General features: G+C 47.4%; 1 protein-coding gene across 1 annotated transcript in view; it reads left to right on the top strand.

Moving 5' to 3' along the window:
- LOC147665086 (alanine aminotransferase 2-like) overlaps positions 1-13,373 on the top strand; it is a gene marked incomplete at its 3' end in the record, with an annotated part of 350,428 nt that overhangs the window by 286,771 nt on the left and 50,284 nt on the right. Inside the window, exons 4-5 of the mRNA XM_086949769.1 lie at positions 5,676-5,784; positions 7,058-7,191. Of these exons, the coding sequence (XP_086805895.1) occupies positions 5,676-5,784; positions 7,058-7,191 (243 nt within the window). The remainder of the gene's footprint in view (positions 1-5,675; positions 5,785-7,057; positions 7,192-13,373) is intronic.

Below are 13,373 nucleotides of genomic sequence, written 5' to 3'. Positions count from 1 at the left end.
GCTTCATGCTGTCACAACTTTAGGAGATTTACTGGTACAATGTCAAGTTTACCTGTATGCAGAAGGGCTGTTATCCATCTGTACTCCTGCAGGCAGGCTTTGCCCGTTCACTTTTGCAAGCACTGGGCTACAGGGCAACAACTTTCAGCATCGTGTTTATAAAATGTCGATGTTGAATATCACACTAAACTCTCAAATTGTTTCCGTTTAGGATGATTCTGGTGTAGGTTACTGATGGAGCATCCCCGATTACGCACACTTCGTGTCAATTATTGCTTGCAGAACCTACTGCGAAAGTTGTTGAGTTTAATTAATTAATCATTTAATCTTATAATCCCCCTGCCTGCCCATAACTTTCCATTTCCTCAGCCCTAACAGGTTTGGGAGCCGGTGACTATTCCCAGTTCAATAACTGACTGACCTCTGCATTAACACTCCCTCGGCCTAAAAAGCACTAGCAGCAGGAAGCAGCAGGCTTTCATGCATGTCTGAAGCACTGCATCTGGGTTATTTCTGCGATAAACAAGAAATACAAGATAAGCAGTAGTTCTTCACTTATATATTCACAAACTCAAAGTGTGTTAGGTAACTGATCTACACTGCATTACCATCGGCTCACTAGACTCAGACAGTAAGAATCAGAAACATCCTATTTCTTATTTCACTGAAATCTATGTTTAGAGCTCCACCAAAGCCATGCCTTTTAAAAAGTGGTTAAAATCCATTGCTGTCCGAATTCTTCTTTCGACCATTTAGCAGTCGATAATTCACGATAGCAGTGCATTTCAGTCTGGCGCACTCACAACAGTATAAATCTCATAATTAGACAAATGAGATCAGAGCTCAATCCCATGATGTCTACAGACACAAAATAAATACAAGTCCGCATGACAGCTCAACAAAGCGGCACTAAAACTTTCAGGCACTCCTTGAATCCTATCCGGAAACACTGTCCCTCTATACAGCTCTTGTAGGTCTGCATGGACTACATCAGGACGATCGTTGCACGGCAGAAAGGGGCTTCAAAGATCGGGGGGGGGGGCGCTGGTATCCTTGGATTGCTTGCCCAGGACGGTGGGAGGGGGTTAAGCGCTCGGGTCATCGCGGAGCTGCACAATGGTGCTTCAACGCTGGCTTCGGCCGGAGGCGGGGTGGGGGGAGGGGTGGGAGGGCTCGCAAGGGAGCGTGACAAATGTTTCCTAAGGAGTTACCGAGTGAGGCGGGCACCAATTTGAGGCGGGGGGGAGGGATGTGGGGGAGGCAGGGAGCTACGGCGGGTAGCGGGAGGAGATTTCCGGTCTGATGGATGGGGACGGGTTTTTGGTCGTGGGGGGGCACGGGGCATCTTTGGCAGCCTAAAAGAAATGCTGCAGGGAAAGCTAGGCTTGGGATGGCTGGTATCACAAATAGAGTAGAAAGTCCGCATATGATGCGCCGAGCCAATGAAAGTTTTCGCTCCACTGGGGTTAACACCATGGTTTTTCTAAATACGCTATTTGTGGCTCCATATTTCAAAATGACTTTCGTTATGCAGGGCCAGCTGTTTAAATTGGCTTAGGACAAAACACACATACACGATGCATTGATGGAAGGTTGCCGGTGTGGTGGATGGGGACTGGTGGTGGTCTATGGTGGTACAGGGCATCATTGGCGGCCTAAAAGAACTGTTGCGGGGAAAGCTAGGCTCGGAAGATGGCAGGGGATGTGAGGTGCTGTCGGAGGCTGTCGGGGAAGAGCACCACTTGGCACGGAGGTGCCAACTGAGTCCTGTGTTAGGGGCGTGGGGATGCTCGGGGTGCGGAGTGGGAGCCCGTGCGTGTGGGGTGGGCACGGGGACCACGCGGGGCGTGCGGCAGCTAGGCAGGACGTGGGCCGCACTCCAGCACACTATGCGGTGGTCGGGTCTTTCCATTGTCACTTTTGTAATGCACCGTTTCCTACCTCTTGTATTTGTTGGCTCACGATTGTCATTTTGTAATGCACCCTTGCTGCCTCTTGTAGTTTGTTGGCTGACGATTGTAATTTTGCTTCTTTAATGTAACGTTTGTTTTGGACTTTGCTCACATGATTGGTCTCATGTATCAGCCCTGTCCCTATTGTGAAGCGCTCTGACACCTTCGGGTAAAGTTTGCGCTATATAACATGGCATAAATAAATAAATAGATAAATAAATGGCACTGTGTGAGGAGAGCAAGGGGGAGGTGGAGAAAACGGTGTCCAAGGGGAGGGGGAAGACAGGAGGGGGTCACCAACACGAGCAGCAAGAAAGCCGCTGCCTCCTCGCTCTGCCTCGGGATGTCAGCTCGCCTAGGTCCCGCTCCACTCACTAGTCGGCGCTTTGTCTTCCTCGCAGTTGAAAATGGCGACCCCCTCCCGACCAAAAGCAGTTACTGTCTTTCCCGAAGTGTGTTAACAGGAGCGGACAAATGGGGCTTTAGCTGTAGTTTAGTTGCAAGATAGGAGCGGAGGCGGGGGGCTACCACTAAATATCATTGGGAGTGAGATGAATAACTGTTAGAAGGAGGCTCGTGAGAAGAAGGCTCATGGAAGCAAGCAGATGGATGCAACGGCTGACGCGGTCTGGCCGAAATTGCTGCCTGCAAAGCTCCGAAATTTTCGGATTCGGGGGCGTGTTTTGCTGTCCTGAGTGACGGACACCGTCACTGTCTAAAGAACAGCAAAACTTATGCCCCCAAATCCAAAAAAGGCGGAGCTTCTTTGGAGGGTCGGCTCTCTCCTCCAATGGCTGGCCTCCGTTTAGGAAGCCAGCCAATGGAGGAGAGACAGGGCAGGGAGGTGGGTTCTATAGCCCTACTATACAACATAAGATCTCCGGACCGGAAGCTGCTTTGCAGCTTATAGGTCCCTCGACCTGAAAAGCAAGGTGTGGGCGATCTCTCTGCAAAGGGAAGGGGCAGTAGGGTGTGGCGTAGTGCCTAGAAACCCGAAAAGCAAGCCCTAGGTGCTGTGAACAGCATGTAACAGCCTTGAAGTAGTTGGGGGCAGATAGATTTTTCCTTAAGACGTTTCTGAGACCTGAGAGTCAGCTTTCTTGGCCGCACACGGCAGGCTGCGGCTCTGCTCCCCCAGGGCAGAGGTTTTCTGCAGACAGTGTCTGACAGACTCCATCACATTTCTGCAACCAGGAGTTATCATTCAAGTAGGCTGATTCGTGAGTAGTCTAGAACAGCAAAGGACCCCTGTTGAGGTGCTATTGGTTGGAGCAAATGCGTTTTTCTGGAGGTTAGCGAAAGTTTATTGAAGGTGGAGGAGGCAGACGAAACAGGAATGAAAGTTAAGATTGGAGACGTATAAAAGGTTTTTTTGCAAGGGTCACAGGTCACAGAAGAGCTGGGCTGAAACTGAACAAAAAGTGAGTATCAAGGCTATGGCGTGCTGGCATCGACACAATGGGAGCAGCAGAAGACTGCTTTCCCCACACTGTTTACCCCCCCCCCCTTTAACTGTCATTCCCACGAATAGTGAAAGTAGAAGTTGTCTCTCAGGAAATTCTAGAAAGTCAGGAGGACGCCCCTCATGTAAACTAGAAAGACAAGGATCTTTGAGAACAAAGAAGCCTGGGCTCTCATACTGAGGTGAAGGCAGGATGGTGACCAGTCGCAGCGGGCATGGCTGGTAGGTGGGTGGGGGGGGGCGGCTGTGGGGTTCACAGGCGGTAGGTCGCAATTGTGGAGAGAAGCGAGAAAAAAATCGCCTACCTTGCCGCTACCGGGTCCCGCATCGCTGCTCCTGCACTCCTGTTTCTGACACATGACTGGAAGCCAGTCTGCCTCACCTAAGCAATCACAACACTGCAATGCAGCGTTGTGATTGGTCTGAGCGCAGTGTCACAGCGCGCAGCCAGGGGATGCAGGGGTGGGCATGCTCTCCATGAAGGCTGTAATGCAGGGGGAAAGTGCAAATTACTGCTTTGAGCGGACGAAGAGAGCCGACCAAACAGTCATTACGCACTTAAAAGTGGGAAAACCACTCATCCACTGCCCTGCTCGCAGAGTAGCCACGCCCGCTCGAAAAGCCGCCCGCACACCCGCCCAAAACAAATATAATGGTAATAACTGAAAGTTATTAACATTTTATGTTTTTGCTTCTCACACTGCTTGAAAGTAGTGGGGCGACGCTCCTCCCCCATAGCGGAGGAGCCACCAATGATAGTGACCCAGGTGGGCAGGTTTGTTCTTGAGCTGTCAGGGCAGCGACGCCTGAGACATGTCTCACGTGTGCAGGGCACCAGTCTGGCTAGGATCTGAGCCATTACCCCACTTACCCAGCTTGAGCGCATCCATTTGGGATTGGGGTCCGAATCTTTGCTCAACATTTTGGCCTCCTTTGGCCAAGCAGGAGGTGACCCCGGGCCTTTGAAGACGGAGTACTCCCTGCTGAGGTTACCAGCATTGATTTGTCTTCTTTCCTCACTCTTGGGGTGCCTTTGTTCAGCAATAGCAGTGTCCCTGCCTTTAAAAGGGTGCATGGCATCTGTTCGTGCAACCAGCTCCAGTTCTTTTGGCATCCTGTCACTCCTCTGACGTCATCTCTGCCGTGCGTATGCTGGCACACGAATTGCTGGGCAACTCTGATTACCAACCTTTTTTGTTGGTGTAAAGGCATTCTCCGACCGGGGATGGTGTTGTGTAGCTCTCTATGGGTTTTATTCCTAATTACCATTCTAATTTGCACACCTGTTTCTCACTCCTTTGCCCTCCTTCTTGCAGAGGCAGGTGAAGTGCCCTGGAAGAAGGTGACAACTCCTCCTCTGTCATTCACGTCCGTCCCTTCACACAGAGGATCACAACAAAGACAGCCATGCACTCTCCCATTGCGTTTCAGGTTAACCTTTCGAAAAGGTGCTCCAGCACCCCATAAAGGGGTATGGGACGCTATCTCCCTGCTACAATGTAGTGCACACAGTGTTCGGCTGTACAGTTGTATCAGACCTGCAGTTTGAGTTCCCCATTGTAGCACGATGGACCTGTGTGGCTTTGTTGGAGGAGCTGGCTATGTAACAACTTTTTCATTAAGGAGGCGGCCATGTTGGAGTTCTAGGTCCGATCAGAAGTGAAAAGCGGGTAGTTGTGGTTTTCACTGCCGCTTGTCATTCAAAAATGCCCTTGCTGGTTCTGATGACTATGGCAGGGGTGCAGCCTCTCTTGCTAGTACTGTTGATAAACCAGTGAATCACTGGGCTTTGTCACCAGCAGCAATGACAACTCCTGATGTGAACTCCTATGTGCAGGGGCGTCCAAGGTAGCTCAACGAGGGTCAAATCCCTACCACATAGGCAAGACACCCAGGGTAGCTACTGGCAATGTTAATGTTTTCCATTTCAGTTGATTATATGAACATGTTCTTATATTCTGAACATCTAGCAAGGATGCGGCCCGCAGGGGCCAGCCAGCAAGTTAGAAGCCAATATCTTAGTGTCCATGAACGTTTAAGAAAATGGAGGGGAAATTGTGGCCAGGCAAGACTGATACTTGGAGTCCAAATGCCTGCCTTATTTACGCCCTTTTCCTGAGTCTCACTCTCTTGTACCCGTTTCCCCTCTATTTGAGGGCAATTGTATATAATGTGTGCTGTGTTCTGAGTGTCCTGCTCTTGGTTGATGGTGTTCTACATTGTGATTGAACATGTTGTGTGATTGCCTTCTGCTCTTCCAGGTGACTGCCCTCTGTCTCTACCCTGAGCTGCTGAACGACAACAAATTCCCTGAAGATGCCAAGCAGAAGGCCAGGCGGATCCTGGAAGCGTGTGGTGGACACAGTATTGGTAAGGAGAGGGTTGCGTCACTTCAATGATGTTACAAATGCTTCATCCTTGCAAGTAGGTAGTGTGTGTGTATGTTGTGTTTTGTATAGCGCCAAGTGGGTCAAAGGCGAAGGTACAGTCGGTGAGTGATTAGAGGGGAGCTGGGCTGTGAATGTAGACCACAGGATCATTGTCTTGTGGTGTTCTTTACAGAGGTGTGTCCTCAGCTCCTATAACTGGAGCAGGGTTGGGGCGGTCCTGGTGGATACAGGGATGTTGTTCCACATCCTGGTGTACGGAAGCGGGTAGTAAATGTAAATGTATAGGCGTTTATATAGCGCACTACTTACCCGGAGGGTCCCAAGGCGCTTCGACCGCTGCGAAACCCTTCCTGGCTTCCCTGAGAGATGGTCCCTTAATGGGTATCTCCAGGGTGAGACCAGGCATCCCCGGCGGTCTGGTGGGGCCGTTAGTGAAGATGAGGCAAGCTAATGCCCAGAGTTGCCGAGTGTGATCGCTGATCAGAGTGGGCACCGAGGCGAGAGAATTATCGAGTCCGCTGACCCTGGTCCAGAAACCTGCCGCGCCGGGAATCGAACCCTGGTCCCGGGCCGTCCTCTGCTCTCGGGTCTGCCGCCTCTAACCAGTGAGCCACACTACCTCACTAGTACTGCCGTTGTTTCCAAAAAAGGGAGCTAAGCTGCCATACAAAACCAATCAACCACCAGATATGTGTTCTTTTATGTCATGTGTTCAGTAATCATGGTTGAAATTTAGGGGTCGCCATGAGTCACAGCTGCGACTCCTGGCTTGCCCTTAGTGACCGCTGGCATCGCCTTTGCAACCCCTGCCCTCAGAGATGGCATAATCAATGCCTAGAACAGTGGCCGCTTTATGCTCACTCTCCTTGTTTTCTGTAATTTTTTCATTACTCTAATCTTTAATATTTTTAGATTATTCATATTAGTGTTAAACAAAATGGAATACAATGATCTGAAAGATGCTCCTCCCTGACAGCTGAAGAAAGTAAAAAAAAAAGACTTTAAATGTATGTTTGCGTGCTTGCGGGTGAAAGTGGATATATGTGAGTGAGAGTGTCTGTCTGAATGTGGGTGTATGTGCAAGCATGCATGTGAGTGAAAGTCAAGGTCAAAGGGCGTGTGATGTCACGTCTGCTACCCCTGACATTTTGAGGTATTGACGTCCATGGTTCAGTTTGTCCTTTGGAGCATCTGACCCATGGGAGGGGGTGAGGGGGCTTCAATAATACATTAACCACTCTATCTCTTCACAGGCGCGTACACTGACAGCAAGGGCATTGAGCTCATACGGAATGACGTTGCAAAGTACATCGAGAGGCGAGATGGTGGCATCCCCTCCAACCCAGACGACATCTACCTCTCGACTGGAGCCAGCGACTCCATTGTGGTACGTCTCCCCTGCCAGAACTCTTTGCATACGCCCCAGCCTTAAATCCGATTGTTACTCATGGCAGTTTTAAAGTGCACCCCAATTGCACTAGGTTTGTGAGCCCCTTACGGGTGGATGTTTCTTCCCTCTCAGTCCTAGAATCACCAAGCTCTTGGGTGACTGGCTTCAAGAGAATTTAATCAATCAATCATAGCATTTATAGAGCGCACTACATACCCGTGAGGGTCTCAAGGCGCTGGCGGCATCTGTTCAAAGAGCCAGGTCTTGAGAAGTCTCCTGAAGGTTAGAAGGTCTTCGGTCTGCCGCAGGCGGATGGGGAGGGTGTTCCATCTTTTGGCGGCGAGGTGGAAGAATGATCTGCCGCGACGGTCACTCTTCGGATGCAGGGGACAGTGGCGAGGGTGTGGTCTGCGGAGTGAAGCTGGAGGGTGGGGGTGTTGTGGCTGAGTCGGCTGTTGAGATACACTGGTCCAGTGTTGTGGAGTGCCTTGTGTGCGTGGGGGAGGAGCTTGAAGGTTAACCTCTTGTTGACCGGGAGCCAGTGCAGGTCTCTCAGGTGGTGTGTGATATGGCTGCGGAGAGGGATGTCGAGGATCAGGCATGCAGAGGCGTTCTGGGTGCGTTAGAGCCATTTTTTAATTTAATGCTGCTTCTAGTCCTAATCAGAAAAAGACGAACACTAAATTATGAACTAATTGAAAGAGCTCATAGCAAATCAGAATTTCCTCTTCTCGGACACCATGTTTGCATCATTGCTGACCTCATCCATGCATCGTCTTCCCATGCTGCATCACTCTTTATTCCAATCCCACATTTAATCCAGTCTGTGTTCGCGTTTTGTGGTTTTCTTTGTAGTTGTAACCTGGGTATGATTTGCCGCCATACCTCCATAACTATCTGAATGGCCCCAAACCTCCTGTAATTCAGAAAACAGCTGTAGACTCCTCTCTCAAAGAATATTCCACCTTGCCACCTTGAAGAGGCCCTCTCATCTTCTCGTCCAGATTTCAGTGCCTGATCCTTGCAAATCTATAAATGATGCTCCTCATAATCCTGGCCATCAGCCTACTACGGTGCTGCGATCACTGCAGTTGTGTCCGAGCTTTATAAACCCTGTGTCTGTACGTGCAAAGAAGGTGACAGCAGAGCACCTCAAATGATTGCACAGGATTCAAACCTAACTCGCTTCTTAATGCCACTCTCCCCCGCCACAGGGCTCTCTAGCTTTTCGACCATCGAGTTCTTTAAAAAATTGAAGAAGATTGACTCAGACAATACATTAAAAGGGAAAAGCTAAAATATGAGATGTAAAGAAAGAATGACCATTAACTGCTGGAGTGCAACTTATCATTAACAACAACAGGGGCAGCCCTGTAAACCTGAACCAGGGGCAATCAATATTTAGTCCAAACACCGGTTCAGGGTATTATGTAAATATCAATTTCACACACAATCAATAACAGTAAATTAAGCTTTTTGGAAGAAGGAAAAACTATACATACTTAAAAAATTAATAGAAAAAAAGGAGAAAAGCCCATATAAGAAATATTAAAAAAATATGCAAAATGTATTCAATCTAAAGATAAAAACAAGTTTGAGACCACGCACTCAGAAATAAGAAATATATACTGGTACATATAATATTTGTTGTGCAATAAAAAACCAGACAGGTGGCAAAAAAAAAAGGGATTATGTAGCAAGGGGAGTTCAGAACAACACTGAAACATCAACAGGCAAGACGATGCGTCCTTCGTTAATTACGGCCAGATATGTGTCTATGGCGTTTCGACCTTTGTATGATTATATGGTAATCATCAGGACATAAATTTACCTGAGCATCCAAGAAAATTTCCAAATGCACAATTTTTTTTTTTTTTACGTGCATAGATTAGATTACACCTCACCAATGCCAGGTGGAAGCTAAACAGTTTTTAGATACAATGATGAAAAGTTGTGAATTTACACAACTTATGTTAACCTCTTCGCCGCTAATGACAAGGGTAACTCGTCATGGACTTTCCATTGATTTCAATGGAAATTACATAAAAGAAAGAAAATAGCCTTAGCAGTAAAGGGGTTAATACAATCATCTCCCCAGTGGCTGCATAAATTAATCGGCACAGCTGACAACGGGTAAGGAGAACAAATCTTCTATATGCTTCACTCAAACGTGATGGCGAAACAATCCTCACGCAGCGTTAAAGTCTGGAGTGCAACGTATGACATAACTCTCAAACTGGAAGGCAGAGAGCACTCTATTGTGGTGATGGATGAAAACGTTTATAGAACGAAAGAAGAGCAGCATGAACCGGTACAAATGCATATATCACATTGCATGGAGGGCCAGCAAATGACAATAGGGCAATAATGAACAACATTTTGCTGAATGCCAGTATATGCAATAGATCATACAAAACAAAAAAGTTTTAGGTAAACCGTTTTCTAGGAATTCCTATCATATATATGTATTTCAAAAATAAGTAAACATCTGCACAACCTACCACAAAGACCTGATATTTCACGTATCAATTCAAAACGGCAACCAGTAGGTCTGTATGTATATTTTTTCTGCATTGCATGATAATATAAATTCCATTGTACATACAGTATACTGGTGATTTTTTGCATTACCTGGCAAGAATGCAATCAAAGATGGAAAACAACCTGCTCTGTGTACTGTGGATTGAACCCCCTTTATTATTTGAGTCCCAACAGTGGAGACCAAAGCAGAGGAATGGGCAACTCTAGAACTTAATTTGATGAGGAGAACTATGTGCTTCTCTTACAACTGATGCATTCTCCTCCCAACTCCGGCTGCCATTATTGGACAAGTGAATTTGTTTCTCCAAATGTCTAGCACCTCTATGGGCTACAATTTTTCCAACATGTGATGTTAATTAATGGTTAAATTTAAAGTCGAAGGTGAAGTTATTCATTAACGGTAGCTTATTCACGAAAGTGATTCTTGTGTATGGAGCCATCATCTGGTCTAGAAAGTGAGCATATATTTTCAATGCATTCAATCAATCAATCAGGGAATTGTAAGCATGCTACTGACCAGTGAGGGTCTCAAGGCGCTGGGGTGTGTGGGGGTGCAGATCCGGATCAGTCGAATAGCCATGTCTTGAGGCACTTCCTCAAGGTGTGCAGAGTGGAGGAGCATCTGATGTTGACTGGGAGCTCGTTCCAGGTCTTGCTTTGGGGAACAACAGCAGTAAAAAGAGAAAGAAAATGTCCTTTTGTAGCAGAAAAAAGTAGTACAACTTTTTTCAAGTCCTCAATGGCTGATGAACACAGTCTAAAAAAAGGCCCAAGTATGATACAGTGAAATACTGGCTGACACGTTACTCTCATTCCAGCGGGCCGCATCTGCACAGCGCCTTCAATAATGAACACCAGGGACCACAAGTATTTCAGTGACATTTTGCAGATCTGTACATGTGGCACTGCCATTGTTTAATGCCGCAGGTTTGCTGTGCCTTAAAATATGGGAAACACAAGAAGATGATGGACGGTGCGCTGAAACTTTTCGGACACTCACCCCCAGTCACAGATCTGGGTTGAATCCATCACTGTTCTTTAGCTCACTCCGCCACCCCAGTTCAGACACAGCTATATGCAAATCAGTCTTGACCCTGTGCCTCGTAGGAACAATCCAGCCCGAACTGCCAAGCCATGTCTTCCCTGGACTGGAAACAAGAACCCTGGGACCGATTTTGGGCTAACAGCCCTCATCAGCCAGGCTAGCTTGAATCCAGTGGCTAAATGAGCACGGGAACGACGTCTGAGCCTTGTCGCCATTCTCATGCAATGTTCACAGATGTGGATTACTGTTAGAGCAGATTTTACCTGTTTTTTCTCACTATGTCCTTAGCTTTCCTTCAGTCAGTGTTAATGTGTTAGAATATCTGCCTGTCACTCTTAGTGGACCACATAATATGTGCCCACTGCCCACCACTAGTAAAACGTTAGTCCTTGAATAATGGTACTCCTGCTTAGCAACTTGTGGGCAGCAATTGCACGGTGTTCAATGCCCAACCTTGTAAAGTGCTGACACTGGCAAAAGGGTGTCAATACTTGCCAAATTATGGGCATCTGTGGAATGATGTTGATGGCCCATCCCACTTGTAATTCACCTTGGGAGTAGTTTGCGAAGTAGCGCTAAGCGTAGCTACACGAAGTGCACTTTGCACTATGCGAGCTATGTGTAGCTCTACGTGAACTGCGTAGTGCGCTGTTTTGATAATTTCACAGTGCCGGATGCTTGTCTGCACTGTGCAATCATTGAAAACCGCATCTTGCACAGTGCGAGCTGTCTTTTACTGCCGCTCGCGTAGATTTTTACTCGGGCGGCAGCTTTCTCAACGCGGACTGGTAGTTTCTCATCGCGAGCAATCGCGAGCATACGCGACCATTAGCAATAAGAAACCTGACCTCTCCGTGTTGAGAAGCTCACCGGGAGGTTTATTTTCCACGCTTGCGATCGGCAGCTTGATGTTGCTGATCGCGAACGAGGAAAAAGTCTTGCCGGGATGTCATTTTGCTTGCTTGCGGTCGCCAACTTGACGTTGAGGACCGCGAGCAAGCAAAAAATTACCGCTACGCTACGCGTGTTTGCACTGTGCTACGTGCAATACGCGTAGTGCGAATTAGCGCAAACTACGCAAGCTTAGCCTAGTCCTTTTCCCAGGCTTACTTATAATCCGGGCCTGCACATAATGGCCGTATTTTTGGCAGTATGTTGACCTCCATGGCATGACACCAACTCTTCATAAAATGCTTGCCCTGGCAAAACGGTGGTCAATCTTGACTTATGGTGTGCATCGATGGCACAGTATTGCTGTCCTACTGCATCATGGTGGTCCTTGCACTATGGTGTTACTTCGAGATTCAAGCGAAAGAAGCTGGGAGGGGCAAGGTTTTCAGTGATGGGTTCCCATATCTGGAACTCATTTCCGGCTGAAATCAGATCTGCAGCAAACTACATGAGCTTCAGGAAGCTCCTGTATACTTGTCTATCCACACAGGCATACTGCTTAAATCCTGGTTAGATGTTGCCTTTCTTTACACCAGCAGCAAGAAACCTTTTTGGTGTGTGTGCTATACAAATAAGGTATAACATAACTTCTTGGCATATTGTGGTCCCTCGTTGCACAGTAGTGCTCAATCCTGGCGTAATAAAGTGGTGGCCGTTCCTGGCACATTGTGTGTATCTATTGCACAATCATGTTTGATGCATGGTTCTGGCAGTATGATGATCATATGTGCCATGTTGTGGGTCTCCGTTACATGATGGTAGTAACTCTTGAAACATGCGCACCCATGGAACTTACACCTGGTGTAAGCCGCCCCAGCATCATGGGGTCATTCAATACATAGGGTGAGCATGCGAGGCATGACTGTGTCCACACCAGCACAATGCTGGCATGGATCAGTGCTGCCATGTTGTGAATATTGTGGGCATTTAAGGTATGCGGGTGCCAAGCCATGAATGTAAACCAGTTACGTCCAAGCAGACTCGGGGAATAGAGGAACCGGTGCAAGGAGACCTGCGTGACATGTAAGCTTGTGTGCATGCTTCGCCGTCCCTCTCTCCAATATCCAGGAAGATCTGTCTTTGCCTCAGGTCAGGGAGCTCTGACCGGTGGAACTCACTGCATGTGTAAACACGTGTTTAAAATGTTGATGGCTTCAATCTTTTTTTCCCATTCACCCCTATTCCCTTCCCAAATCCTCTCAGTGGGTGACGAGTTTCTGTTGTTTAATTTCTATTTCAGGGGTTGTCCTCAGAGCTACCATTTCTTCTTTAAACTGCTTTGTTTTCCTTTCTGTTTTCTCTCACCTTTTATCTTTGTGCTTACTCATTCCGGCGTTTTTTGGGAGAGGTTTTTGGAGTCGCGCTTATGTGTTTGCACTGTTTCTCCTCTTTTTTCCTTATCTTCACTGCTCCTCTTAACCCTTCTCATGCCCTGCTTTCCTCGACCTTTACTTTCTTACCTCATCTTCCAGTTTAAATATCAGAACTATGTTCCTTAACCATATTTTGCAGACGTTCTTTAGTGTCTTTTTTTTGATTTAGGAACTTTTTGGCCGGTCCATCTATTGTTTGAGCCCAGCTGCATTTCTAACTATGCGTTTTTACACTGCATGAATTTTTGATTAAGTGGGTTCTGAGAAAC

This window comes from Lissotriton vulgaris, unplaced genomic scaffold (genome assembly GCF_964263255.1).
Source record: "Lissotriton vulgaris unplaced genomic scaffold, aLisVul1.2 SCAFFOLD_850, whole genome shotgun sequence".
NCBI classification, from domain to species: Eukaryota; Metazoa; Chordata; class Amphibia; order Caudata; family Salamandridae; genus Lissotriton; species Lissotriton vulgaris.
The sequence above is the reverse complement of the archived record's forward strand: the minus strand, read 5'-3'. Positions and strand labels throughout refer to the sequence as shown.